This window comes from Dromiciops gliroides, chromosome 3 (genome assembly GCF_019393635.1).
Source record: "Dromiciops gliroides isolate mDroGli1 chromosome 3, mDroGli1.pri, whole genome shotgun sequence".
Taxonomy (NCBI): domain Eukaryota; kingdom Metazoa; phylum Chordata; class Mammalia; order Microbiotheria; family Microbiotheriidae; genus Dromiciops; species Dromiciops gliroides.
Genome location: NC_057863.1, coordinates 17934487 through 17961943, shown reverse-complemented (window position 1 = coordinate 17961943; position 27457 = coordinate 17934487). Strand labels below are relative to the sequence as shown.

General features: G+C 39.7%; 1 protein-coding gene across 1 annotated transcript in view; it reads left to right on the top strand.

The window, feature by feature from the left end:
* Positions 1–26953, top strand: part of VEPH1 (ventricular zone expressed PH domain containing 1) — a 219469-nt gene extending 192516 nt beyond the window's left edge. Inside the window, exons 12-14 of the mRNA XM_043996166.1 lie at positions 7353–7470; positions 22266–22402; positions 26551–26953. Coding sequence (XP_043852101.1) covers positions 7353–7470; positions 22266–22402; positions 26551–26787 — 492 coding nt within the window. The 3' untranslated portion in view covers positions 26788–26953. The remainder of the gene's footprint in view (positions 1–7352; positions 7471–22265; positions 22403–26550) is intronic.
* The last annotated feature ends 504 nt before the right edge of the window (positions 26954–27457 follow it).

Sequence of the window (27457 nt, the reverse complement as noted above, 5' to 3'; positions counted from 1 at the left end):
AAGCCTTCCTGGATGAAGTGGCATTTGAGTTGGATTTTAAAGAATTTGTAGGAATTCAACCAAGAGATAAGGAAAGAACATTAGGCTTAGTGAACAATTTAAATGAAGGCACATGGGCAGGAAGGGCCTGGCATGTATGGTAAAGGGTTAAGTAAGTGGTGCAATTTGGCTGAAGTACACAGTATAGTAAAATTGTGTCTACTAAAATTGCATTCTCAAAGGTAATTGATAAGTCTGGTTGCCAGTATCACCTAGTTAATGTGCATCCTCTCTTGACCACTGTCAACTACTCACTCCTTCTGAATACTCTTACTCCATCTACATATCCACCCATCCCACTTCAGGGGTTAACTATCTGGATTTTTACTCTTTCCTCTTTTTTTGTTTGTTTTGTTTTTGTGGGGGAATGAGGGTTAAGTGACTTGCCCAGGGTCACATAGCTAGTAAGTGTCAAGTGTCTGAGACCAGATTTGAACTCAGGTCCTCCTGAATCCAGGGCTGGTGCTTTATCCACTGTGCCACCTACCTACTCCCTTCCTCTTTCTTTTAATCTCAATCTTTCCTTGTTGACTTTTTTTCTGATGTTCCCATAAAAATTATGTTCTCAGGACTCCTGTATTTCTCTCTCTCTCGTCCTTCTCTATTGGTAATCTCATTTGTGTCCATGGACTTCAGCTATAATTTCTTTGAAATGACTGCCATATCATAGTTTTTTGCCCTGATCTTACCCTGGAGCTCCAAATTTTGGCAATCGCCGGGCACTTCAAACTTAATCTAAACAAAACTTCTTAATTCCCCCCTCCAAACCTGTTCTAACTTATGAAGTAAGCAATCAAGAGAAAAGTGGGTGGTAAGGAAAAGAAGACATTAGGTGTAAGTTACTTAAGCTCATTGTCTTCTTACTCTTTCCCCAGTTCATTCTACATTAACAAACTTTAAGTAGACCTTCAAAGTATCTTCAAAAAATCCAACTTCCTATCCATTTTCTTTTTTTGCTTATAGAATGATTCTTCATGATCAACATTTCTCATTCTCTAATTATTCGAAAATTGGGTGTCAAACCTCTTTCTTTCTCACACAGCCTTCCCTCCTCTCTTTCCTTCCCTCTCTCTATCTCTCTGTCTTTGCTTTCGGTTTCTCTCTTCTCTCTATGTATCGTATGTATGTATGTGTGTATATATATACTTATAAGTGTATGTATAGTAGAAACATGGTATCTGTTATATAGATATAGGTATATATTTCTCTTTGATGCTCTGTTATTGTGGGAAATACCAGCACAAATGCCTCAAATGCCTACTAATGACCAGAGCTCTGTAAACATCATCATTTGTCTACTCATAACTTTGGGCCATTTAAAAACGTGAGTGCTTTCCCTAAATGCAATCGAGCTCTGGCCTGTTTTGCTTTTTTTTTTTCTTTTTTTAGTGAGGCAATTGGGGTTAAGTGACTTGCCCAAGATCACACAGCTAGTAGTGTTAACTGTCTGAAGCCAGATTTGAACTCAGGTTCGCCTGACTCCACGGCTGGTGCTCTATCCACTGCACCACCTAGCTGCCCTCCCGGCCTTGTTTTCTAATAAACCATATCTAAGTTCAAAGAAGCTTCCTTCTTTGGTTATTAGCATTTTACATATACACTCACAGATTATAAACAGATAATGATAATAATAACACATTTATATAGTGCAGCTAGGTGGAGCAGTGATTAGAGTGCAGGTCTGGAGCCAGGAAGACCTGAGTTCAAATCTGTCCTCAGACACTTACTAGCTGTGTGACCCTAGGCAAGTCACAACCCTGTTTGCCTCAGTTTCCTCATCTATAAAATGAGCTGAAGGAAATGAAAAATCACTTCAGTATCTCCGCCATGAAAACCCCAAATGGGGTCAGGAAGATCAGACAAGACTAAACAACAACAACAACAACAACAACAACAGGGCTTTATGGTTTGCAAATTGCTTCAACTATATTATCTCATTTGGTCCTTAGAGAAACACTGAGGTAGGTAGATGCTATTATTATCCCATCTTGCTGATGAGGAAACCAATATTCATGGATGGTATAAGGCATGAGCAGTTAGTGCCTATGGCAGAATTTAAACCCATGTCTCTCCTGATTGCTAGTCCAGCAGTCCAAGTACAGGACTACACTGCCTCTCAGTAGAAACAGACTATATAGTAATAGTTCTCGATAGGCTACTCCTATAAACACAACAGATAGTAAAAGAATAAACCTAAAAGAATTTTTTGAGAAAGACTTCATGGTCTTTAATGGTACAGAACATAAAATGGGAAGTAGAAGAGCTGTTATGAACATAGAGTTATAGTAGAAAGAGTGTTGAGTATAGAAGCAGAGGATCTGGGTCCAAACCCTTCCTCAAGCACTCTCTGCATGACTTGGGTCATATAACTTCACCTGTTGGGCCTCAGTTTTCTCCTTTATAAAATGAGGGAGTTGGGCCTCATGGCCTCTTCCGTCCCTGGGAGAGATCACATTTAGATCACACTCCTATGATCAACATCCATAAATGTGATCTCAATAATTCCTATGGCACCTTTGACAGCTAGAATCAACTAAGCACCTACTGTGTTCAAAACACCTTAGAAGGCAATTACAGGGAGAGTCAAAAAGACACTTCTTGGCCGTGAAGAAGCTACAGCCCATTGGAGGAGGCAAAGCATTGTCAATTTGAATGACAGTACATGAAAATGACGAAACCGATAAATGGCGGCTGGTGCAGGGGGATTTCCATTGACCCGATGAGAAATGCACATAAATCACTCTGAAAAACTTCAGTGTTATAAAAATGAATGATTATTCTTAGTGTTACTATTATGTGAAGAGAGCTCTGAGAACCCAGTGAGTTACTTTCTCTATTATTTGCTTTTCTTTCATTTCCATGGTAACACATCTCAGAAGTTTAAAGACCAAAAAACATTTCTGGAAACCAGGATGTACTTTTCTTTTGCATCCATCCATAATATTTTTGCCTTCCTATCCCATAGAAGAGGAATGCAGTCACATGTTAATGACTGTGGAAACATTAAGTTCTTACTCCTTTGTGAATAAATTGGGGATTAAATAAATAAAGGGGAAAACCCTCTCTTGTTTGTGTTACTCAGACTGGCCTGGAAATATGTGCCTGCACCGATTGTGCTCAGTGCAGGCACACACGGCACATTAGCCAATCCTATAGCGGACTTCCACTCAACAAATCACTTTGGAACAGAATTTAAATTTGCCAGAACTTAAAGTCCTTCCAGATGTAAGTCACTCTCACTGATTTCTGGGAAATTGCTTCACAGTTCCCTTTCAGCAGATATCGATGATGTTATAAGAACCAGAGACTGTTTCTCCCCCTTTCAGGCTCCACTGTGTTGACTCATACTGTCATTTGTCAGCAAAATAATATCTTCTCCCCTTTCTAAGCTTCCTGGATTGTTTTTTTAAAGAGGCGTAGCTGGAGGATTATTCTGTTCCCAATTCCTTTCTCATTAATATTCTTTTGTGAAAGGAGGAAAAAAATGCTCATTTAATCAAATGTTCAGTGCTTAAGCTGTTGGGGGGGGGGGAGGGGACAATGAGGTTAAGTGACTTGCCCAGGGTCACACAGCTAGTGTCAAGTGTCTGAGGCCAGATTTGAACTCAGGTCCTCCTGATCCAGGGCTGGGTGCTTTATCCACTGTGCCACCTAGCTGCCCCCTTAATCAAATGTTCAGAAAAGAACTTTTGTTTTCTCTACCAGGACATTATTCTTATCCTTATCTAATATAAAACAACTCTTTTTGCATGTGAGGTGCTTCTTTCTTCCAATTGGAACAGAGATAATTTGAACTGTTTTCTTGGATCTGATTACAACTGAAACTACTCAACAACAAGAACAGCAAACATGTTGTTTCATTGCTATAAGGAACTCATGACCAGGGAACTACCTTCACCAAGGAAGAGCAGTACCTGCTGTGCATATTGTAGTTTTAGAGAGTATCTTAAAGATATGGAAACATTAGGTGACTTTACCAGGGGTCATACCTTCAAAATTCAGCTCAAACCCCATCTTCTACAAGGAGGTCTTTCCTACCCTAGACCCAGGCTGCTGGTGTCTTCCTTTTTCACTGACACACACCACACTCACTCTGTGTGTGTGTGTATATGTATGGTATGTACATGTATATTGTGGGTATATGTATCAGATGTTTATATATAATATATGCATAGATTTTTAAAAATTTCTTTGGGCGGGGAGTGAGGCAATTGGGGTTCAGTGACTTGCCAGGGTCACTACAGCTACTAAGTGTCAAGTGTCTAGAGGCCAGATTTGTTTGTTTTGTTTTGTGGGGATAATGAAGGTTAAGTGACTTGCCCAGGGTCACACAGACGAGGTTGGATTTGAACTCCTGACTCCAAGGCTAGTGCTCTATCCAATAGCTTTTTATATGTGTTCTCATCCATTAGAATGTCAGCATTTTTAGGATAGAGCATTTCTTTTTGCTTTCTTTGCCTTTCTTCCTGTCCTCATTATTACTTGTTGTCTCAGAGGGGGAAATTGATCCCAAGAACATCTGATTCTGAAAGCATTTCTCTTTCTGTGGACTACTCCATGCCGCCTCCTTAGGGGATTAAAATAGAAACCTGGTTTGGAGGGAAATTTGGTGAATGTAACTATCAAAGGAGAGCTATTTTTTCCCTTTTTCCCCTGAGGCTGCCTGCCAGCCACCTTGTTTAATCTCCTGCTTATTATATGATATACATTTCAGCTAAAATACCTGGAAATGATTTCTACTCAGGGGGGCTCCCACCTGGGAGTGCAAGATTGTTAAGGTCTGTAACACTTGGGATGTCTCCAGTTATCACAAAGGGCACTTTGAAATAATGTTCAAAAGTAATTAAGGTTTACTCTCATTAACGTTTAAGAAATGACATATGGTACACTTTGGAGGGGTGGAGGGGAACTGTTAGAACTGGCCAGTGCAGAAGGAAGATGGGGGCAGGGGGTACAGAGAAAGATGAAATGGCATCAATGAATGGGAGAGTCGTTGTGGCAGCGAAGGTGACAGGACAGCCTTAAAGTCAAGAAGAGCCTCTGATGCAAGCTAGCTGTGTGACCCTTGATAAAATCACTTAACTCTCTGAGCTCTAATCAAAGACCAATAAGCAAATTGAAATATTCCTATAGTCTAATGGGACCCAGACTTTGCCCTATGGAGCCTAGATTTAGAGGGTGGTGACATTGCTTATCTTCCACCGATAGAAATGACTTAATCTTGGTACCTCATTAGGAAGAAAAGTAGAGAAATTAGGAGGGTCCTTGGTATTAAGCCTGATTTAGGGTTCCAATGAGGTGGTGTGACATCTAAAGTAGCTATTCACCCCATAAAATGAATAACAGACAAAAGCAATAACCTTAGAAGCTTCTGGTCTGAGATCAGGAAAAAAAATGAAGCCTAGGATATAATTTTAATACTATTTTGTTGTGAGAATACAGTTTCTGTAATATTATTGATAAAAGATTGATACTTAATCATGTAGAGAAATAACAAATGACCAAATAGAGGTTTTCACAGATTTTATAACCTTGGAACAGATTTTGATGAACATCTACTTTTACCACCATAATGTTCGTGTGAATTTCATTCTTTGAAGCCCACAAAAACCTCCAGGTATATTTCAGTTACTATCTTAGGGAAAGTTATTTTTTAAAACACACATTTTGTTTATTTATTCACTCATTCATTCATTTGTTTGTTTAGAACAAATGCTTTCTAAATTATTGAGATCCTGGATTTAGATATTAAGAAGGCATCTTAACAGTTTCCCTGATATGCCTTCACTGGCATTATTGTATTCTTATAGTAGCTTGATCCTTTGAAATTTTTTTTTGAACTTTGAAGTTCAACCATGTTTCACTGAGCTGAACCCTGGAAATTTCATTTCCTGAAAGCAGGTTGATGTTGTTGTTGTTTGTTTGTTTTTTGTTGTTGTTGTTGTTGAGTTGATTCAGTCATATGCAAATATCTGACCCCTTTTGGGGTTTCTTGCAAAGACACTAGAGTGGGTTTCCCATTTTCTTCTCCAGCTCAATTTTACAGATGAGGAAATGGAGGCAAAAAGGGGTTAAGTGACTTGCCCAAGGTCACACAGCTAGTAAGTATCTGAAGCCAGGTTTGAATTTAGGAAGATGAGTCTTACGGATCCAGACCCAGAAAGTGTTCAACATTTAGAGATCTCTAGAAAGACATATCTTTCAAATTCTGGTACTATTTTCAGAATTGCTCTTGGTTAACTGAATGAGGCAAAATGACATATTGGAAAGTGGGTTGGAGTGGAAGTCAGAGAGAACCTAGTTGCAGATCTCTGCTGGACTCCTTACCATTTGAGTAGCCTCACGTAATCTGCTTAACCTTCTCTGAATTTCCATTCCTCATCTATAAAAACACTGGGATTGACTCAGAGGTGTCAAACTCATGGTCCCTTAGCTGCAAAACTCCAGAGGGCTGTCCTGGCTATATTAGAATGAAATTAGGAAATGCTTGACAAAACAAAATAAAAATACAATACAATAAGTCTGGAGTCAGGAGGACCTGAGTTCAAATCCAGCCTCAGACACTTAACACTTACTAGCTGTGTGACCCTGGGCAAGTCACTTAACCCCAATTGCCTCACCAAAAAAAAAAAATTATATGTATAATACAATATGGAGTAATGTTAATTTGAGGTTTCTAGGTCAATATGAGACCCCCAGGGATCCATTTCCATTTGAGTTTGACACTGACCTCTCTGATTCCCTAAAGCGCTATATGTACAATTTCTGAAATCACTGGAGAACTTTGGAGTTGTGGTCTCTGCAGAGAAAGACACTAAGTTTACACACCTGTAGAAGAAAGGAAAAATAAGGAAATTAAAGCTGCAGAATTCTGATTCTGGCTGTGCCCCAGCTTTGAGCAAAGACACGAAGATTAGCCCTCCAAGCCTTTGTATGCCTTCCATCATAACACAGGGAAACAATGCTTGCTTACCGATGGCAGGTGTGCCTTAGAAAGCATTTGGAAATACTGAGATCTCTGTGATTGTAGATTTCACCAGGGTCATGTTCCATTGGCATAGCCTCTAAGAACTCGGAAAGCACAGGATGGCATATCAGAGTCAGACATCAGGGGAGACTCCTGGTTTTTATTTGTAGGATTTGGAGTTGACCACAGAGTGTCTATCAGAGGTCTTTGATAGGTAGACACTGAGCAATTATTTACCAAGTGGCTATAATAATGAATGAATTCATTTTCCATTTTCCAAGTCATCCCACGGCCTGGAGCAACCCAGAGCAGTTTTTATTGTTTGTGTTTCTTGTTACTGAACTAGGACCTGGACCAGGTGCAGCAACATCTGGAGGAAGTGAGATTCTTTGATTTGTTTGGCTTTAGTGAAGAAGCAGGAGCATGGCAGTGCTTCATGTGCAATAATCCAGAAAAGGCGACAGGTAAGGGTCTCCTTGGTTTCTCGAAGCCAGTTTGTGGCGGGGCTCAGTTTTGACAGAAAACTGCAGATGGTCCTCAGCTGCTTGATGTTGTGCAAATTCCATGAGTGATTCTGAGTTGCAAAGGCAGGCATAGGACCAACTGTGACTTTCCCCGAGGTTCTACACCCGTGATTTTACATTCTGTAAAATGTAGACAATTATGGTACCTACCCCGCAGAATTGTCATGCGAGTCAGTGAGATAACATGAGTACAGCTCTTTGCAAACCTTAAAGCACTCTAGAAATACCAGATAGTTTTATTATTAATGAAGTTCTTCCTCCCAAGTGACACCAATAAATAGCCAGAGGATGGAAGGGAGAAATCTGCAGAAAATAATGGAAAGGAGAAGGGATGAATCCATTCAAAGAAAAAAAGTCCCTGGGGGGGGGCAGTTAGGTGGTAAAGTAGATAAAGCACCAGCCCTGGATTCAGGAGGACCTGAATTCAAATCCGGCCTCAGACACTTGACACTTACTAGTTGTGTGACCCTGGGCAAGTTACTTAACCCTCATTGTCCCACCAAAAAAAAAAGGAAAGAAAGAAAAAGAAAAAAGGCCCTATCTATAACCCTCTCTTATAATTCCTTTTTATTCACGATAGATAGATATAGAGATACCTTTATAAAGCTCTGTGTAAATGTATCAATGTACACATTATATTAATCTTTATATATAAATACATATACAAATGTATCTGTGTGTGTAATATTTTACTTACCTATTTTCAAGTTCTTTGCCCACACCAAGAATTGAAGCATCCTAAGAAGAGGGGCTGCTTCATTTGCATTTTGTCCCCAAACCCCTAATTAGCATGGAAGCAGCTAGGTGATACCATGAATAGAGTGGGACTTTGAATCAGAAAATCCGAGTTCAAATACAACTTCAGATACTTATTAGCTGTGTAACTAATCACTTAACCTCTATCAACCTCAGTTTCTTCCTCTGTAAAAGGGAATGATTAATAATAGCTGGACATATAATGATTTTATTTTGTCCAAGATTCTTCAACAATAACTCTATGTCTCAAAAGCTTCACTCATCTTGAAAATAGAAAAACTCCTCCCTTGGGCTTCTAAGCAATCCCCGGATGTTTGAGCTTGTTGTTTCTTTGTAATGACTGTGGGTGAAGCAGGCAATTTGAAGAGAGCACAGACCCACCGAAAGGGCAAGTGTGGGGGTGTTTTGTCCATTTGCCTTTGGGGACAGCCTTGATGGTACCACCTGCATTCGCTCCATTCATTCTAACATTATTTTTGTTGTTGCATCTTCAAGATTCTCCATTATAACACCGGATCCTATTGTTCCTTGCCAAGATGTTGACACTGAGTTGGAAAAGTTTGTTTATTTCACCAGATGGAGCCAGAATGAGTGGCTAAAGGAACGGGGCCCATTAAAATGCATTAGCCTATAGAGAAGGGAGCTGCCTGTATGAAGGAGCAATTAAGGACCCGAGCCCTTTAGTTGAGCACAGATTGCTGGCTGATTAAGAAATCCGAACTGACCCAAGATTAAGTAGAGGGGAGGAGAGGAAGGGAGAGGAGAGTGCTTTAAAAGTAATTCAAAAAAGAACCAAGAAGTTGAAGAAGAGAGTTGCCTCCATTACAAAACTTGTTAATTAGCCATTATTTCCCCAACCAAAAAAGAAAAAGGCATAAGAGGAACTTGATTGGAGAGCGGAAGGGAAGCAAGGTGTTTGTTTTGGGGAGCTCAGAGGGGCCCTCAAGAGTGAGCTTACCCAGGAAAGTACATAGAGTCTTTAGCTTCATGAATATTTAGCTGTAGCTGTCTGAAGATGCCCTTAGAACAGGCCTGGAGAAGGGGCTAAGCCCACAAAGAGTTCCTCTTATAGCCTTTCTTTCTGAATGTGTTACCCAAACCTTCCAGACCCCATTTAACACATTCAAGCTTTCCTATTTGCATTCCTTCCCTTTGAGCTAAATATAGCCTGAGAACATACACAGGGCTAAAGATTCCAATGGAGGCCAGAAACAGGGAAAGAGAACATAGTGAAACAAAATGTTTGGCACCCAAAGTATCACTGAGTTTGAATTTCTCTACTCACTTCCTGCTCCCATGTGAACAATCTGTTTGGACAATGGAAAGAATTCCTGTTTTAACTGGCATTGCCAGCCATCAACCCTCAACTTTCCAAAAGTTGGCATTCACAATGACTTGGCACTTTACATAATTGTGTAAATTATATCAACATTTATGGAAAATGGGCCCACTGCTGTGACACTTATTCCCTTAATGCACATTCCATTTTAAGACCCAATTTAAAATACAATGGAGGAACATGAAGAACTATCTAGCTATTAGTGAAGTATGGCTCCTATGTGTGTTTGTGATTTACATGGTCTCAGCAAGATACAAAAACAAGAAATTCAGAAATGTTAAATACAATTTTGTTTTAGGATAGTAAAATCAATTGATCAGTGAGTCATTCTACGAACATTATTAAGTATTTACTAGGCACTAGGCACTGTGCTAAATGTTGTTGTTATAGGTAGTTGCCCAATTGTTTCAGTCGTGTTTGACTCTCCGTGACCTGATTTGGGGTTTTCGTGGCAGAGATACAGAAGTGATTTGCCATTTCATTCTCCAGCTCATTTTACAGATGAGAAGCTGAAGCAAACAGGGTTAGGGGACTCTACCCAGCTAGTAAGTATGTGAAGTCAATTTGAACTCAGGTCTTTCGGACTCCAAGGTCCTGATGTTCTGTGCTCTATGGCACCACCTAGTGGCCCTCATGAGTTCATATTACTATCCCCATGTTACAGATTGTTCCAATTGTGGTTACATGTGTGGTGCAATGAATCAATCTAAGCCTGAGGATTCAGATAAACAATTACTGTAATAAATGAATATCTATATACATAAACATACACACACATACATAGATACACACATATACATATATATTCATATATCCCCCCCCAAGTCAAAATCAGTCATACCCCAAAGTGATTTAAAGAAAAACCAGTTCATGGGGAAAATAAAAGCATAACCAAGCTTCCAGAAAGGATGTTAAAAGCCACATATGAAGAAGATCCCAAGGATCTCAGGAGCCCCCTACCAGAGTCCTAGATCTGACTTTGTATTCTCCTTGCCCAAAGGGCCCATATCTGGGTCCCTGATCAATCCACCAGAAGGTGAACTTTATTCAAAGTGCCCCAGAGCCATACCCTAACTTTGATCACAAGAGCCCCACATGGCATCGTGGGAATGTGTATCATTAACTCAAACCTGCCCTGGCCCGTATCACAGATGAAGTATTTTTCTGGGATTATGGGTCTCCTTTAGGAGATTCTGCACTGTTACAGAACTTCAGGCTATCAGGAAGATACCAATTTCCAAGGAGTCCTACTCAGATGTCTCATTTTTGTATCTAGGGGCACTTGGGTTCTCAAAGGTTATGCCAGGTGGGTACAAGTTCTAACAAGTTTTGCCATATTGTAAAGTCTGCAAGGTTTCAAATATCCTCTGATTTTGAGTCTTCATGGGGAATAGAGCTCTGGACATGGAGTCAGGAATACCTTAGTTCAAATCTGTCTTCAGACATTCACTAGCTATATGTCCCTGAGCAAATTACTTAACCATGCTTATCTTCAGTTTCCCAATTTTGCAAATGGGGATAATAATGGCACCTACTCCATAAGGTGGTTGTGAGAATCAAATAAGATAATACACTGAGAGCACTTTGTGAACCTGAAACCACTGTATGTGTTAGCTATTATGATTATTAAGTATGCTCCCAGCAAAAACATACGTACTGCTTTCTGTGGACCAGTCTACCTAAGTTTGGAAAAGCTTATAACCAGTAGCCTGGCCACTTGGTGATGAATTCATTGCCCCTTGTCCCATTGCTGCCATTTGACCTCCCTCATCTACCTTCTCTAATGCTGTTCATTTGCTGCCGAATATTACTGGAATACGTCCCAAAACATTGCCGGCTGTCCACTACAAATCTGTTACTGAATCTCACAGTAATCCTTTCATTGCTCCCTGATTGACTCCATATCACCCTGTCAACAATATCCACTCTAAACCTTGTTAAACCAAGGGAGTAATCTCCCTTTCCCTGACCCTATCAACAGGACAAATTTGTCTGATACTTTTTTTTTTTTTTTTAGGCAATGGGGGTTTAAGTGACTTGCCCATGGTCACACAGCTAGTAAGTGTCAAGTGTCTGAGGCCGGATTTGAACTCAGGAACTCCTGACTCCAGGGCCGGTGCTTTATCCACTGCGCCATCTAGCTGCCCCCCCTGTCTGATACTTTATTAAGAAAACTAAGAGCATCCACTGTGGGCCATGAATTGGGGAGAAAAGTTAGCGCACTTATGGTCAGAGTGGAGAAAGAAGTCTGGAGAAGTCTCCAGAGAAATGAAAACCTGACCATGACTGCTTTGGTCTCTTTCCTTAAAATAAAGGTTTGAGGAAAAACTGACTAATCAAAGGAAGAGGCTGCAGGGTCAAAAGGCTGCTGAGTTAGGGTGGAGAAAGAAACACAGAGAATCAGGAACATATAGAGAGGAATGAAAGGCTATATACCAGGTGGCTTAGACCTTGTCTTCAGCTGCTATAGCCTTGGACAATGCAAGGAGAACAACTAGAAACCCATCCCTTCTTGGTGGAAGGGGGCTAAGGTCATGATGGAGCAATAGAGTCATCCTTTTACATAAGATACGGAGAAGTGAAGAGTGGCAAGCAACAGGATTCTGGGAGCTAATATAGAATGTTTCCTTGTAGTTGGCTGACCCAGGTTCAAATCCTACCTCTGCCACTTATTATGCATATGTCCTTGAATAATCACTTAACCTTCCTGGGCCTCAGGTTCCTCAAAATGAAGAGGCTGGGCTAGCTGGCTCCTGGAGTCCCTTTCTTGATCTATATTCTTATGATACTACAATGAGTGTATTTAAGCAACTGGGAGTGCATTAGAAAAGTCTTATCTCCTTGCATGGTTCAGCTCCATTTCTTGAAGGCAGGGGACTGAGCCAATTGACCTCTTAAAGCCCCTTTCCACATTTAAGCATTTGTGAACCTTTGAACTCCAAGTGTCTTCTGCATTTTCCCCACTAAGTGAAAGTACACCAAGGCTTAAACAATTGGATTTCTCTAGGCTTCTGTCATTTTCCATTCTTACCCAACTGGACTGAGATAAAGACAGAGGAATCTCTAGGCTTCTGTCACTTTCCATTCTTACCCAACTGGACTGAGATAAAGACAGAGGAAATCCAACACTAGGAAGAGTAGGCTAGGACTCCACCAGGATAAATAGATGAGAAAACTGAAATGGAAGACACTGAGCATGTTGGAAGCTTACCTTAATAGGTAACAAGGGAAATTCCAAAGGAAATGACTCCCTCCGGCTAAAATATCTTGTGGAGTTAAAAAGAAACAAGTGGAAATTTCTCAAAATGTACTCCCTCTCCCTGGTGATTTATGCTGCCTGGATAACAGTAGATTCTTCTCTCATTTAGCATGTGGGAAATGATTACAGTAGAAGTTATTTTCAATCCGTCCAAATGCTGATTCATTTTCCTTTAATCACTTTTGAAGATTACAATGTAGAGGATCAGAGTAGCCATAAAATAAGCGAAGACTCCTCAGAGAATAGGCTGGGCTTGTAGTGTTTGTTACGGACACCATTAGGCCACAAGAATGAGGACGTAGAGATTACACAATTGGACTCAGCACAACTGAGATTCTTTCTGAAGAACAAGGCCAATCTCTTCTATTCATGGCTCCTGCATCTTGGAAGTATGCAGCAAATCAAGCCTGAAGGATTAGTCAGCTGAATCATTTTGGAATGTGTCTGGCTTGGCAGTTAGTCACTTTCAGAAAATTGAAGAGTTGGGGGATTTCACTCTTTTTACCTCAAGCTGCCTATGCTCTTATACTCATCTAAGACATCTAGAGGTTGAGTTTTCATTGCCTTCACTGGCATATGAGAGATTCACCAGGGTGGGATTTATTCTCTTGGTCCCTAGGAAATCATAATGTAAAAGATTTTGGGAAAAGGCTTTTAAGTTTCTGAGTTCGAATCTCCTAGAGTCTGAAGCTCCCTGCAAAGTTCAGCTTGTGAGCCACCTCCTATATGAAGTCTTCCCTGCTTTCCTCCCCCAGTTAATGTCCCCATTAACACACAATCACACTGGGAAATTCTTTGGCATTAACTTTGCATGTATTTTATATTTATAATCTGTGTATGGGTGCCTTCCCCCAGTAGAATATAAATTCCTTCGGTGATGGGACTCTGCAAGCAGCATTTCAGAGTTGTACAGGACCTCAGTGACTGCCTTGTTTAACCCATGCCTAATAAAGAATGGCTAGTACAAAACACCAAACAGGAAGTCAGGCAGTCTTTGCTTGAAGACCTTCTCATGATGGGGAACCAAGTCCCTCCTAGAACAGTTCATTCCGGGGTCACCTAGATGGCACAGTGGTAAAGCACCGGCCCTGGATTCAGGAGTACCTGAGTTCAGGTCCGGCCTCAGACACTTGACACTTACTAGCTGTGTGACCCTGGGCAAGTCACTTAACCCTCATTGCCCCCACCAAAAAAACAAAAACAAACAAACAAACAAAAAAGAACAGTTCATTCCGCTTTGGCATAGGACTCATTGTGGAGAAGTTTGGGGTTTTGCTTTTCCTGAGATCAAACCTAAAACGGTCCCTTTGCATCTTTCACCCATTCATTACTCCTGGCTCTTCCTTTGGGGGCCACAGCACCTGACACACAATAAACGCTTAAATGCTTGTCATTGAATCACATTGGAGGAATGTGTTCAGACGGCTTCATGTCTTACCTTCTCTTTAGAGCTGAATACTACCTCTGACTTCAAAAGCTTACAGTGATCAGAACACACAGAATACCTAGCAATAAGTTTACAAAGCACTGTACATAAAATGTTTCATTTGATCTTCATAAGAACCCTATTATCATCCCCTCTTTAGAGATGAGGGGACTAAGGCTGAGAGAGGTTGAGGTGACTCGTCCAGCTCGTGGCTGAGATGGGATTTGAATTTGGATCTTTCTGCCTCCAAGCACCACCTATCATTTTTTTTCTTTTTTGGGGGGTGGTGAGGCAATTGGGGTTAAGTGACTTGCCCAGAGTCACACAGCTAGTAAGTATTAAGTGTCTGAGGTCGGATTTGAGCTCAGGTCCTCCTGAATCCAGGGCCAGTGCTCTATCCACTGTGCCACCTAGCTGCCCCCCACCTATCATAATTATATCACAATAAGATAATTCTTATTTTCCAAAGAGACAGACCCTGCAAGGGATTCAAATGGAAGATTGTAGCCTTTCCATTTCTGGGCATTATTAAAATTAGGAAAGATAATACTTTACCCAGATGAATATGAAAATGGGCTGGGTGGTATAGACTGTTGTTTGCTTGTGTTTATATCTCCAGTGCTTAACCCAGTGCCTGGTATGGGATAGGTACTTAATAAATGTTTACTGACTGACTGGTTCTGACAAACTTTCCTAGCTCTACAATTTCATCAGAAGTTAAATGTTGTTTCTGCCTATGTATGCCAATCACTAGACTTAATTTTTTAAAAATAGTTAAAGGAGAGAAGAGAAAATCAATAGCCCGTGTGCTCCATTGTTACACAGCAAAACTTATGTGTGTGTATATACATACACTTATGTATGTATGTATATGTATATACACACATATGTATATATGTGTGTATACACACATATGGCAAATGGGACATGCTCCCCAGCACATTGGTTGGACTCTTTATGGTGAATTATAGGACATGGGAAGGATTCACACAGGATGGGCAGGCTTGGATGGGTTTCTATCTGCTTTATTGGAGGGAGTCCCCACATTGGTAAGGGCAAAGATACTATGCGAGCGTCTAGGAATAACTCGGCCAAAAAAAAATCTTATGTTCAATATACAGTAGTTTAAAATTCCTTCCTTCCATATGCTCCTATAGGGTTTGTCCCTCTTTTAATAAAAGTCACTCAAATTACAGTATGCATCAGTATGTCACTGATTGTTGATGGTGGTTGTTGTTGTTGAGTCATTTCACTTGTGTCCAACTCTCCATGACCCCATATGGGGTTTTCTTGGCAAAGACACTGGAATGGTTTGCTTTTTCCTTCTCCAGCTCATTTTAAAGATGAGGAAACTGGGGCAAACAGGTTTAAGTGACTTTCCCAGAATCACATAGCTAGTAAGTGTCTTATGTGGAACCGAATTCAGATCTCCCTGCTTCCAAATATCACCTATCATAATGATATCACAATAATAAAATCTTATTCTCTGAGGCCAAATTCGAGCTGATGAAGATGTCTTTCTGATTCCAAGCCCAGGGCTCTACCCACTGTGCCACCTAGCTACCATCACTGATTATACAGAAGCAATTAGATGTAGGAACACTACTCCCATTCAGTGCACTATAGGTTTGGGGTTTTTTTTGTTTTTGTTTTTTGCGGGGCAAGGAGGGTTAAGTGACTTGCCCAGGGTCACACAGCTAGTAAGTGTCAAGTTTCTGAGGTCAGATTTGAACTCAGATCCTCCTGAATCCAGGGCCAGTGCTTTATCTACTGCACCACCTAGCTGCCCCTATTGTAGATTTTTGCTCTACTCTTAGGATTTAAATATTTCTTATTCCATTTTCTTTGATAGAAAGTTGAACAACAAGTGGGTTTGTTCAAAAGTAAGAGGACTTTAATAGCTTAAACCTGCAGTGAGATTCTTAGAACACTCTGTATTTGCGGACATTGTGGTGAAATGAAACAAATGACCAACAGGGACAATGGTTTCCCAGACTCTGATCTCAGAATCCACAGGCTTGTAATTAAAGGATAACCAGGAGCAGTTCTAGGGGGAAGGGACAGAAACAGAATTCATTTTATAATGTGAAGTCAAACATTAACAAAAGCATGATTTGGCTTTTTCAGGGACCAGGGGGGAAGCTTTGTTTTATGACCATATTTGTTATAAGCTGGGTAGCTTCAACACTTTGTGAAAAGAAACAAGATTTGTGGAGATCATACTAACATTTCACTGTACCTACAAAAAAAAAAAAAAAGCATGAGTATGATGAACCTGGAATCCAATAATTTATGAGCCTTAGTGAAAATCAAGCTAAGATCAGTGACCCAAAGCCCTCTGGTGGTTAATTTTAATTTTCCTTTAGGGATCACTTTCCAATCCTAGCATATTTCTATATTGGGCCACATGGTTTAAGGTAAAAAAAAAAAATGCCTGACAGGCTTGTGACTTGCAGCACAGCAATTCTGAGGTTATCCACAAAGGAACTCGTAAAAATGTGTTTTAAATATTGAACATATTCTGTATGAAGAGCACACTAAATCATATATCAGTATATTTGAGGGAAGAAGCATCTGTCTTTACAATATTGAGCCAAAATGAATAAATCAATGTCAATTACCCCTCCACAGGTGTAAGAATTAAAAGGTGAAATCTCTTAGAAAATGTTAAGGCTATTTTATGACCCAAGATATCAGATAGTGACTAGATATGTGATATCACACTCCCAGTGAGGAAAGCCCCTTTCCCATTGTAGGTCAGCACTTTCTCCATAAGTCAGTCTTAGAGGGTTGCTGGGAGACCTAAGAGGTTGAGTGACATGCCAGGGGTACATGGCTTGGGTCTTTTGTGACTTTGAAGGCTGCCTCTCTCCACCCACTACACATTGGCTCTTACTTTATGACCCAGGAGTTAGAAAATTCCAATTCCAATTAAAGCAAGACAAAATCAGTAGATTAGGGAAATGTGATATACTTTAGGTAGTCAAATATTTGCTAAGTAAAGCATCTGACAAATATTATTCATGTTATGCTTGTGGACAAGATGGAGAAGTGTTAAAGTCAGTAACAGTTCAGCTAAGCTGGTTCAGTACTGGTTGAATGGCCAGACATATAGACGAGTCATTAATGGTCCAATCTCAACCTGAAAGATCAATATTGTAGCACCTTGGGAATCTGTGCTTTGCCTCATGCCTTTTAATGTTTTCATCAATGACTTGGATAAAGACGTGGACTACATGTTTATCACATTTTCAGATAACACAAAGTTAGAAGGAATGAAAGGACCAGGATCCAAAAAGATTCCAATGAGCTAGAGAATCGGGCTAGATCTAAAAGATCAGGTTTTGTAAGAATAACTGTGTAGCATGTCTTTTTCTTGGTTTTTTATTTTAAAAAATCAACTTCACAAATACAGAAGCATGGCTAGACCCTAGCTTGTTTTAAAAGACTTGAAGTTTTTAAAGTAATGAAAGCTCAATATGAAGAAGACTGCATAAAATCTTTGTGTCCCTACTACTTATCATAGCACTTTGCACATAGTAGGGATTTAATAAATGCCTGTTGCACTGAGTTCCAACTTATTCACTAAGTATTCTGCTTGGTACTTCGGAATATTTACATATGGAATGCAGTGACAAATGATTTAAATGCAGGATTTTTTTTTTCCAGATTGGGTAGAAAGGAGTTAGAAAAATTGGGGTATTTTGAGAGAATCAGTCCATCAATTGGCAAGTTAGTCTATGCTTAGTAATCAGCTGTGTTTTAGATATATACACAGAATTTTCAGGCAAGAGGTCAGACCTACAAAATGTAAAGTGGTGGCCTCACTACAGAAATTAAATAATGAAGGCACAACACAACGTTGTATATTATTCTTTAAAATGAATGTGGTAATCCTCATAGAAAATTAGATCTTGCTTTGTAAATGAGGTGACTGTGACATCACAAGGGAATTATTTTCTTATACGAACAAGCAATAGTCTTTGACGTATTTTAAGAATAGCCATGTACTACACACATCTGGACAACTTAATTGCAAAGGAAACATGGAAAAGAGACTGGAAAAACATTTCTAGTCATGCCCTACTTTTGCCCTTTACAAATTATTTTAAAATCAATCCTGCAGACACAGAGATCTTGGCTTTTCCTAAATAGGTTGAGGTCAATACTGTTGTTAGGTCCCAGTGCTAGACTCCAACTACTCTGAAGATATGCTCGCGTTTCTTCCCCAGACTTTGTTCCTTCTCAGACTTCTTTCTCCCATTATCTTTTTCTTCATTCGTTTCTCATTTCATGCCTGATAAGTTTTGTTCTATGGTAAAAATTCGTGGTTTCACTGCAACCCATTGGGGGCCTTCATATTCCAGCTCTTTGTTAAGTCTCTATTATCTTGTCTCAGGCTTCTTATCCTGAGTACTTGTGGATACTATATCTTTGTCCACATCAGGTCTCTCCCATTTCCTTGGGCAATATCCTATCAGGCCTCCCTTTGAGACTCTGGGACAAATTCTCTTTGAATAAAACACTTTAGTCTGCACTGCTGAAAAACTTGTGCCTAATTCTCTACATAATACTCAGAATGATTCTTGTAGAAGAAAGGACCAGAATGAGTCATGATTTCAAAAGATCTCAGATCCAGGATCTTTTTATTTTGTATGTTTTAGGGTTGTCTGGGATAATGGAGTTAATAAGTGCACCATTGTATTAAGAGGAAGAAGATACAGTTCAGAAAGGAAAACTATGCCTAAAAAGAAGAGTAATTGCATTCCTCCAATGAAATGGGTGTCTGTTCCGCATTCGTGTTTGTGTATTTCCATGTGATTTGAAAATTTCAGCATATAAAGCTGCTTTGATGTTTGCCTAACATCAAAGTTAACATACATCATGAGGTCATAAGATCATGGGATTTTGAACCTGAAGGGCTTCTGATGGAAAGTTATAAGCAAGGTAATTGCTTGATGTCTAAACTCCCTACCAATATTCATTCAGAAGGCTTGAAGCAAGTTACTCTGTGTGAGTTGATGGGGACACCAAAGCAGAAATAAGAACAAGGGGCTTACATTTTGCTGAAGGAAACAACACACACATATACACACAGAAATATAAAATGAATTCGAAGAATAGCACCTCCTCAGGGAGGCTCGTATTACTGAAAACTTTTAACTTGTGCTAAGTAAAAGAGCCGTATATCTCAGAAACTGCCCTGACCTGTCAATTGTTCCTCAGTCACATCCAGATTAATCAATCAACAAGCACTAAATGATAGATTATTATTTGTCAGGGATTGTGCTGCCACCACAGATAGACAAAAATAAAATAGTCCTTGCTCTCGAGAAAAGTTTACATTCTATTAGGAGATACAACATATACACATCTGAGTGTATACAAAATGAATATAACATAATGGGGAAGGGAAGGGAGACAGTACTAGTTCAAGGGATCAGAGTGGAGCTTGCATTTGAGCTGTTTCGAAGGAATCTAGAAATTCTAAGAATTCTATAGCCATAGTCAACTAGGATGTATTTAACACCTACTGTGTAGCAGGCACTGTGTTAAGAAAACACTAAAGATACAAAGAAAGGCAAAAGACAGTCCCTACTGTAGACTGGATTCCCTACAGTCTAAGGGGGGACACAACCTGCAAACAATCAACTATGTACAAATTTGAGGGGGGAGGGACAAAGGGAGGGAGAGACAGAGACAGTCAGGGAGATTAGTCATAGAATCATAGCTTTCCAGTTATAAGGGACCTTAGAGATGATCAAATTCAATGCCTCCAATGTACACGTGAGGAACCTGTAGCTCATAGAGAATAAGGGGCTTGTACTAGGTCACACAGTAACTGACCAAAGTGGAATTTGAACCCAGATGCCCTGACAAGAAGAGCCAAGCTCAAATCCTACCTCAGAAATTTACTAGTTATGTCACCAAGGGCAAGTCACTTAACTTTCCTCAGCCTCAGTTTCCTCATGTGTAAGATGGGGCAAATAACACCTGTACCTGAACTGTCTACTTTGTTTGTTTTGGGGAGGCTCAAATACATGGAAAGATCTGTATTTTACAATTATGAATTATCATTCTCTTTCCACCACATGTCACCACCCCCAAACCATGGAGGAAAGAAGTGATGGGCTCAAGATTATGTGAACAGACAGCCCTAGGTTAGTGCTTTGAACCTCCCAAACATCCCATGCTATTTATCTCACTGAGTCAGACAACATTCCTTCTTCTCTTAAGAAATTCCTCCAAAAGAGTAAAATCTGAAACTTGCACAAGTAATGACCAATACAATGACTTCTTCTTTCCTTAACTGGCTGCAAAAGAGAGGGATTTGTTTTCTACAAAGACTTTGGTGCCCAGAGAAATGCCAGTAGAAAGAATGCCAGGTAAATGAGATCTATCTTTGAGTCCATAACCCCAGCAACAGGAAACCAAGGAGCACTAGGGGGGCTCCACTCTGGAAAGGAGATTGGTTTGTGGAAATCTGCCCTTGTTTCCAGCTTTCAAAAAGGTTGTGGGGGCAGGGCAAGGGGTAGAAGCAGAGATTAAAGTTTCTAAGTATTTAACTTAAGCCTATCTTCGGGCCCTTTTTTTTTCTGCCATTAGGTTTTCATTTGGCCTAAAAATTTCAAATAACAATTGGTCCAGAAATCAAAAACAGTGAATTTGTTGAGTGGAAAATGAGGAAAGTTGAACGTGAGATGGTTATCTTCATAAAAATGGGGCCCTCTTGTAATCCTGGTGTGGGAGAGGAAAGATAACATATAATACCCCTGCTGTGTTTGAGTTGAAAGAAGCCCCATATGCTTTAGCCTGAAGTGTAACCGAATTTGTGAATTCTGAAAAATGTGCCAACACTTTCATTTTTAACCTGGGTCATTCCTATGTTAGGGAACTCACAAGGTACAGTGGATAGAGAGCTGGACACATACATTCAATATTGGATCAATTCAAATCCTTCCTTGAATATGTATTGCTATGGAACCCTGGGTAAATCTTTGTCCTAGTGCCACAAAGTAAAAGTTGGCTTCCTCATAAGGACCAATTCTTTGGATACATTATGTATTTACTTGTGTGTGTGTGTGTGTGTGTGTGTGTGTGTGTGTGTGTGTGTGTGTGTGTGTTGTTTTCTTCAGTGAAATGAAAGCGTCTTAAGGTCAAGGGTGTCCTCATTTCTATTTAGTATGCCTATCACCTGGCCTAGTGTCTGGTTTAACTCAAGCCCAGTGAATGAATAAATACTATATAGGTAAGGTATTTCTACAGTAAGCAAAGGATTTCATCTTCTTTTCTCCATTTGAGTAAATAGTTTCCTTATTGCAAAATAATCTCCTCATTTTATGACCACTCACCATTATGATGTAATTAAATATGTGGCAGATCAAATCAAAGTTGAATAGATTTGCTTCAATAGTTTCATTATATAGTTTGGGGAAGGGAGGATAGTGTGATACCCTACTGATCACTGCAGAAAATGTTCTGACTTTCTGACCATTTAGAGTTTCATTCCTAAGCTGTGACTAGGTTACAAATCATGGTCAAATGTTTTCTTTAAAATCAGTTACTAATGGCACAATGTCAAGTAACTTGGACTTGGGGTACAGAAAATAGTTTTGAGAAGGCTTTTACCTCTTTTCTAAATCAGTGTTATCCCATCTGAAAGAATGGCAAACTGAAAACAGAGGTAACTGATTCCCAGAACATTAGTTGCCCAAACCGATAGTGGACACTTTAGGCCCGTAAAACAGCAGTGCCAACAGCTTGCTTAAAATCATGTCTGAATTGGGGGGTTTGGTGGGGGGACTTAATTGGTTTCATAATTTATGGAATGACTCTTCAAATCTGTTTTATTGAATTTGGGTTCATTGTACTGTGCTAAGACTTTTGATTTCCTGCCAAAATAAATAAAGGGAAATGAATGTCTTCATAATCTTTTTTGTTTCCACCTTCCCCAGTTGTAAATCAAGATGGCCAACCACTCATGGAAGGAAAACTAAAAGAGAAACAAGTAAGATGGAAGTTCATTAAAAGGTGGAAGACTCGTTATTTTACCCTGGCCGGCAATCAGCTTCTGTTTAGGAAAGGGAAGTCTGTAAGTTTCTATGCTTTTCAGTATTTCTGCATGCTTGTACTAACACTTTTAATGCCACTGACCAGCAAGGCATCTTGTCTTGGTGCTGAATCAAAACTGGTGCTTATCTCTTCCCTGTCAAACACTTTAATTATATTCCTCTCTGAGACATTGGCAGCAGAGTGGACTGACTTCCTTCTCCTGTCCTGATTAAGTCACATTTCTTAAGCTCTTGCTGTGTGTCAGGCACTCCTATCATCTAGAAAACTCTCATACTTTGAGGAGTCATGATTTTGTGGGGGTGAGGGGTACCCCCTACCCTCAAGATCACAATTCTTCTTCACCTAAGTGGACAGATAGCCTTTGAGAACATCCGTGACTAAGAAAAATTCACCACTTAGTGGCCAAACTTCTGTTGCCTCCATCTCCTCAACTTGAAAATGGAAGAAATATTAGCACCTACCTAAAGTATTTCATGTCAGAATAATCACAAATTCTGAACTTGAACTGCTTGGCTTATTAATACATCACAGCTATGATATTAGCCTTTTAAAGGGCAGAAGTTGTCTGTGAGGCTTGGTCTAAACTCTGCAACTTTCAGCCTTCTATATTAGAAATCTTACACAAGATGATATTTTTGTCCCTATTCCTAAGGTCTGAAAACCCCTTTGGGAGGAATCTGTGATGGCAGCTCGAGTTGGTCATCAGTGCTACCTTAGAAACTTTAATGCAACTTTTTTTAATGGAACATAAATATTCTGATATAGGTTATATAGATGTAGATATAGATATATATACATAATAACATTAAACATATTTCTGCATTAGTCATGTTATAAGAGAAAAATCAGAGCAATGACGTAAAACCTCAAAATAGAAAAACAACAGCACCAAAAACAAAAGAAATAGTATGGGAACATGTCTATCCTTTGAAACATTTTCAAAAGGCTGCTAAAATGGTTATTTGATAAATATGAAGTAACCAGAAAAGCATGGAGAGAAGGAAACAAACATTTATTAAGCACCTAGTATGTGCCAGATACTATGCTAAGCACTTTAAAAATATTATCTCATTAGATCTTCTCAACAACCTTGGGAGTAAGGTACAATTGTTAGTCCCATTTTACAGATGAGGAAAATGAAAAAGACATGAAGTTAAATGATCTGCCCAGAGTCACACAGCTAGTGAGTGTAGGAGGCCAAATTTAAACTCCTGTCTTCCTAAATCCAAGCCTGGCATCCTGTGCAGTGTGGTGCCTTCTAGTGGCCTCTAAATAAAAAGACTTCTATGAATTGATACAAAGTAAGCAAAACCAGGAATACAATGCATCAATGACTGCGACATTGGAAATGCACAGAATAACAATAATTACCATGAAAACTCTCAGCACTGCATAAATATAATGACAGACGTGGCCCCAGAAAAAAAAATATGAGAAATGCACCTCCCAGCCTTCTTTGCCAAGGTGGAGAACAAACATTGCCTCTGCTTTCAGGCTCCCTGAAGGCTGGTTAGTTTTGCCGAAGTGGTTTTTTTCCTCTTTCTTTCTGATTCTTTGAGAAATGGGATGTCTTGGAGCAGGGAAAGGAAAGAGGACACTACAGACCTAATTGGGGAAATATAAAAACAAAAGGCATTAGTAAAAATAAAATTAATAAAATGGGTATCCAAACATTAAAACTAAGTAAAATACTATGCATCTACATGGAAAAGAGACATGGAAATTCACCTCCCTCCTTTCCTTGGACTACTGGTTCAGAATGCTGTCAGACACGGTTGCTGTGTCAGTTGGTTTTGCTTAATTATGATTCTTTTTTCTTTTGTAACCAGGTACCCAAACACTGGGGGCGGGGAGTGGGGAGGTGTTGAAGGAACTGAGCAACTGTGTTCAGAAATAACTAATATAAAAGCAAAAGGAATCAGTAAAATTTTGCTTTTAAAAAACAAAATGGTCAACTGAAATCTTTGTTAATTGAAGGAAACACTCATGAGGTTGTGATTCCTTATAGCTCTTAAGAAAAAACAAATTCAATTCACAAAAGTAATCTTCCTAATCTCTAACAAAGTCTAGGAAGATCCCTTTAAAAAAAAAAAACTTCAATTGCTATTTTATGGATAATATTTTATAATCGGCTAATTAATTTTAAACCTTATAATTGCAATAATCTAATAGAACATATGGCTGATACTTTAGAGAATGATATTGGGTTACATAAGGACCACAGCAAAATACTTCTACTCTCAAGTGACCCGCTAATCTACCAACAATCGGCAGACCTGCTCCAGTTTTATTAGCAATATGAAAGACCCTCTCTTGTGACGCAGAAGAATGTTCATGTCTGACAGAAAGCTGAAACTTAGATCCTGAAAGCCAAACTGAATAGTTGTTCAACCACGTGATTCAGCAATTCTGATTAACCCTTTCTTTAAAAGAATTTAGACCAGCTCTTGTTGTCTCTCTTTTTCTCCCCTTTTCCTCTGTTCTTTTTCATTTTCTCTTTCAACTTTCTCTCTGAATTAGCAGAAACCAAATCAAAACCACAGAGTATTTTCAGAGAAATGCAGTTTATTACTTTTAGGTACAAAATGAGACTACTCCATTAATAAAGCATTGCCTAGGAGAGATACTTAAAGGGACTGCTTTAATGAACTTAGCATTAACATAGGCATTGTTTACATTGAAATAGATGACAGGGAAGTCCTTTGAGTCTTAAAAAGTTTTTTTTTCTTAAAATAATCCCTGTTTATATGAATATTTTCAGTAACATCTCTTCCTTACAGATGGTGCAAAAGAAAACTTAAGCCTAGTCTCATGTAGTTTACAATGCATTGTCATGTTATAGAATCTGAAATAATGAGATTTTATTGAACTGAGTTACACTGATGACACTTGACAATCAATATAAAATATTGGATTTGGCAAAGCATAGTAGATAGAGAACTGGCCTTGAAGCCAGAATAACCTGGGTTCAAATCCTGCCTCTGACACTTACTGGCTGTATAACCCTGGGCAAGTCTCTTTTTTTTCTTTCTTTTTTTTTTTTTAGTGAGGCAATTGGGGTTAAGTGACTTGCCCAGGGTCACACAGCTAGTAAGTATTAAGTGTCTGAGGCCGGATTTGAACTCAGGTACTCCTGACTCCAGGGCCAGTGCTCTATCCACTGCGCCACCTAGCTGCCCCCTGGGCAAGTCTCTTAACCCCCGTTGCCTTAAACATCCAGGGCTATCACCAGTTGTCCTGATGTAGATCTTGCCACTGGACCCAGATGGCTCTGGAGGAGAGAGTGAGGTTGGTGACCTTGCACAGCCCTCCTTCACTTAAATCAAATTCACCGTACAGTTACGACATCACTCCTATGTCATGGTCCTCTTCGAGAATGAAGGACAAACAACAACAACAAAAAATAATGTCTATGCCCCTGGACGACTCTCTAAGATTAAGTTGTAGAAAAGAGCCCCATCTACATAGCTAAAGGGAGTTTCCTCAGTCAACATCAGAAGTCCAGTCCTCATCTCTCTTAATGTCATTTGGAAGTTAGTAGAAGACTGACTTTTCCTTCCCTCTATTACTCAAAGTTCCATATTCACTAGTTTTATAAATGCTCTCCTGACCCATCCCTGCCCTATTATTATAAAAGGCTAAGAATAAGAGGGCTGACATAAAAGCTCTCCCAATGACACTATAAAATAATTGCCAAAAAATTGTTTATCTTACTGATATGAAATGTACCTGTTAGGGTACCAATATTGATATCTCCATATCCATATTGACCTCTTGCTTATACCTTAGCCTGTTGGGTGCTGTGATGGGAATCCGTGTAGTATAGAGGGAAGAAATATGGATTTAGAGTCAGAAAGCCTGGATATGAATCCCAGTCCTGCCACCAATACCTGTATGACCTTGGACAAGTAACTTCTCCAGGCCTCAGATTCCTCCTTTGTAAAATGGGTGTTGAACTAGATGACCTCCAAGAACCCTTGCAGCAGGAAATCTATAATCCTATACCACCAAGCTTTCCCCTTAATTGCAACAACCACAGGGAAAGAGGGAAATGCCAGCCTACCTGGCCCCAGGTGGCTCTGGAGCCTTCTCAAAACTTCACCCATAATCTGGGATCTCTGTTTACCCTGGGCATTGCCTCACATTCTTCCCCTCTGTGTATTTCAGAAAGATGATTCGGACGACTGCCCCATCGAACTGAGCAAAGTGCAGAGTGTCAAAATCGTGGCCAAGAAACGCAGGGACCGGACTCTTCCCCGGGCCTTTGAAATTTTTACTGACAACAAGACCTATGTCTTCAAGGCCAAAGATGAAAAAAATGCAGAAGAGTGGCTTCAGTGCATTAACGTGGCAGTGGCTCAAGCCAAAGAAAGGGAGAGCAGAGAAGCCACCACCTACCTGTAGCCAACACTGCATGGGATAGCTCACCATGTCTTCTGCCAAACAACCTGAAAGGGACAGACTCACCCATCCTTGTAGCTCACTGCTAAATACTGGAGGGGTCATTGTTTATAAGAAGCGGGTCCCCAAACAAATGGGCTAGAACCTTTGAACAAGGCTGTTTAGTGGCCACAAGGAAAAGGGGGTTTTAAAATAAACTCTTGGGTGGTGCAGGGGCATGAAAGGGCAGTGATCCGTGATCCAAAGACCTTTTTGGACAATGTTGAATTGTTAAGAAAAGGTCTTTTCTGATCTCTCCAGTTGTTAAGTGAGCTCCCCAGTGCTCCCTCCCGAAATGATTTTGTATTTACTTACTTTTTTGGTCTATCTAGTTTCTTTTTACTTATCTACTTATATGGTGTTTCTCCCCATTAGAATGTAATTTCCTTGAGGACAGAAATTATTTAGGTTTTGTCTTTTTATTCCCAATGCCTAGCATGATGCTGGCACATAAGAGACATTTAATAAATGTTTTTAATAGACCCATTGAATACAAAGAAGACCGTGATAAGAATAAAGGCAAATTCTAGCCACGCTGCTTAAAGAAAATTTGAACGAGGGAATATGCTTTCAAACTGACATTATTTAATGAGCTCTGGTTTATAGCTCCCCAATCGCAGGAAAGAACGAACAA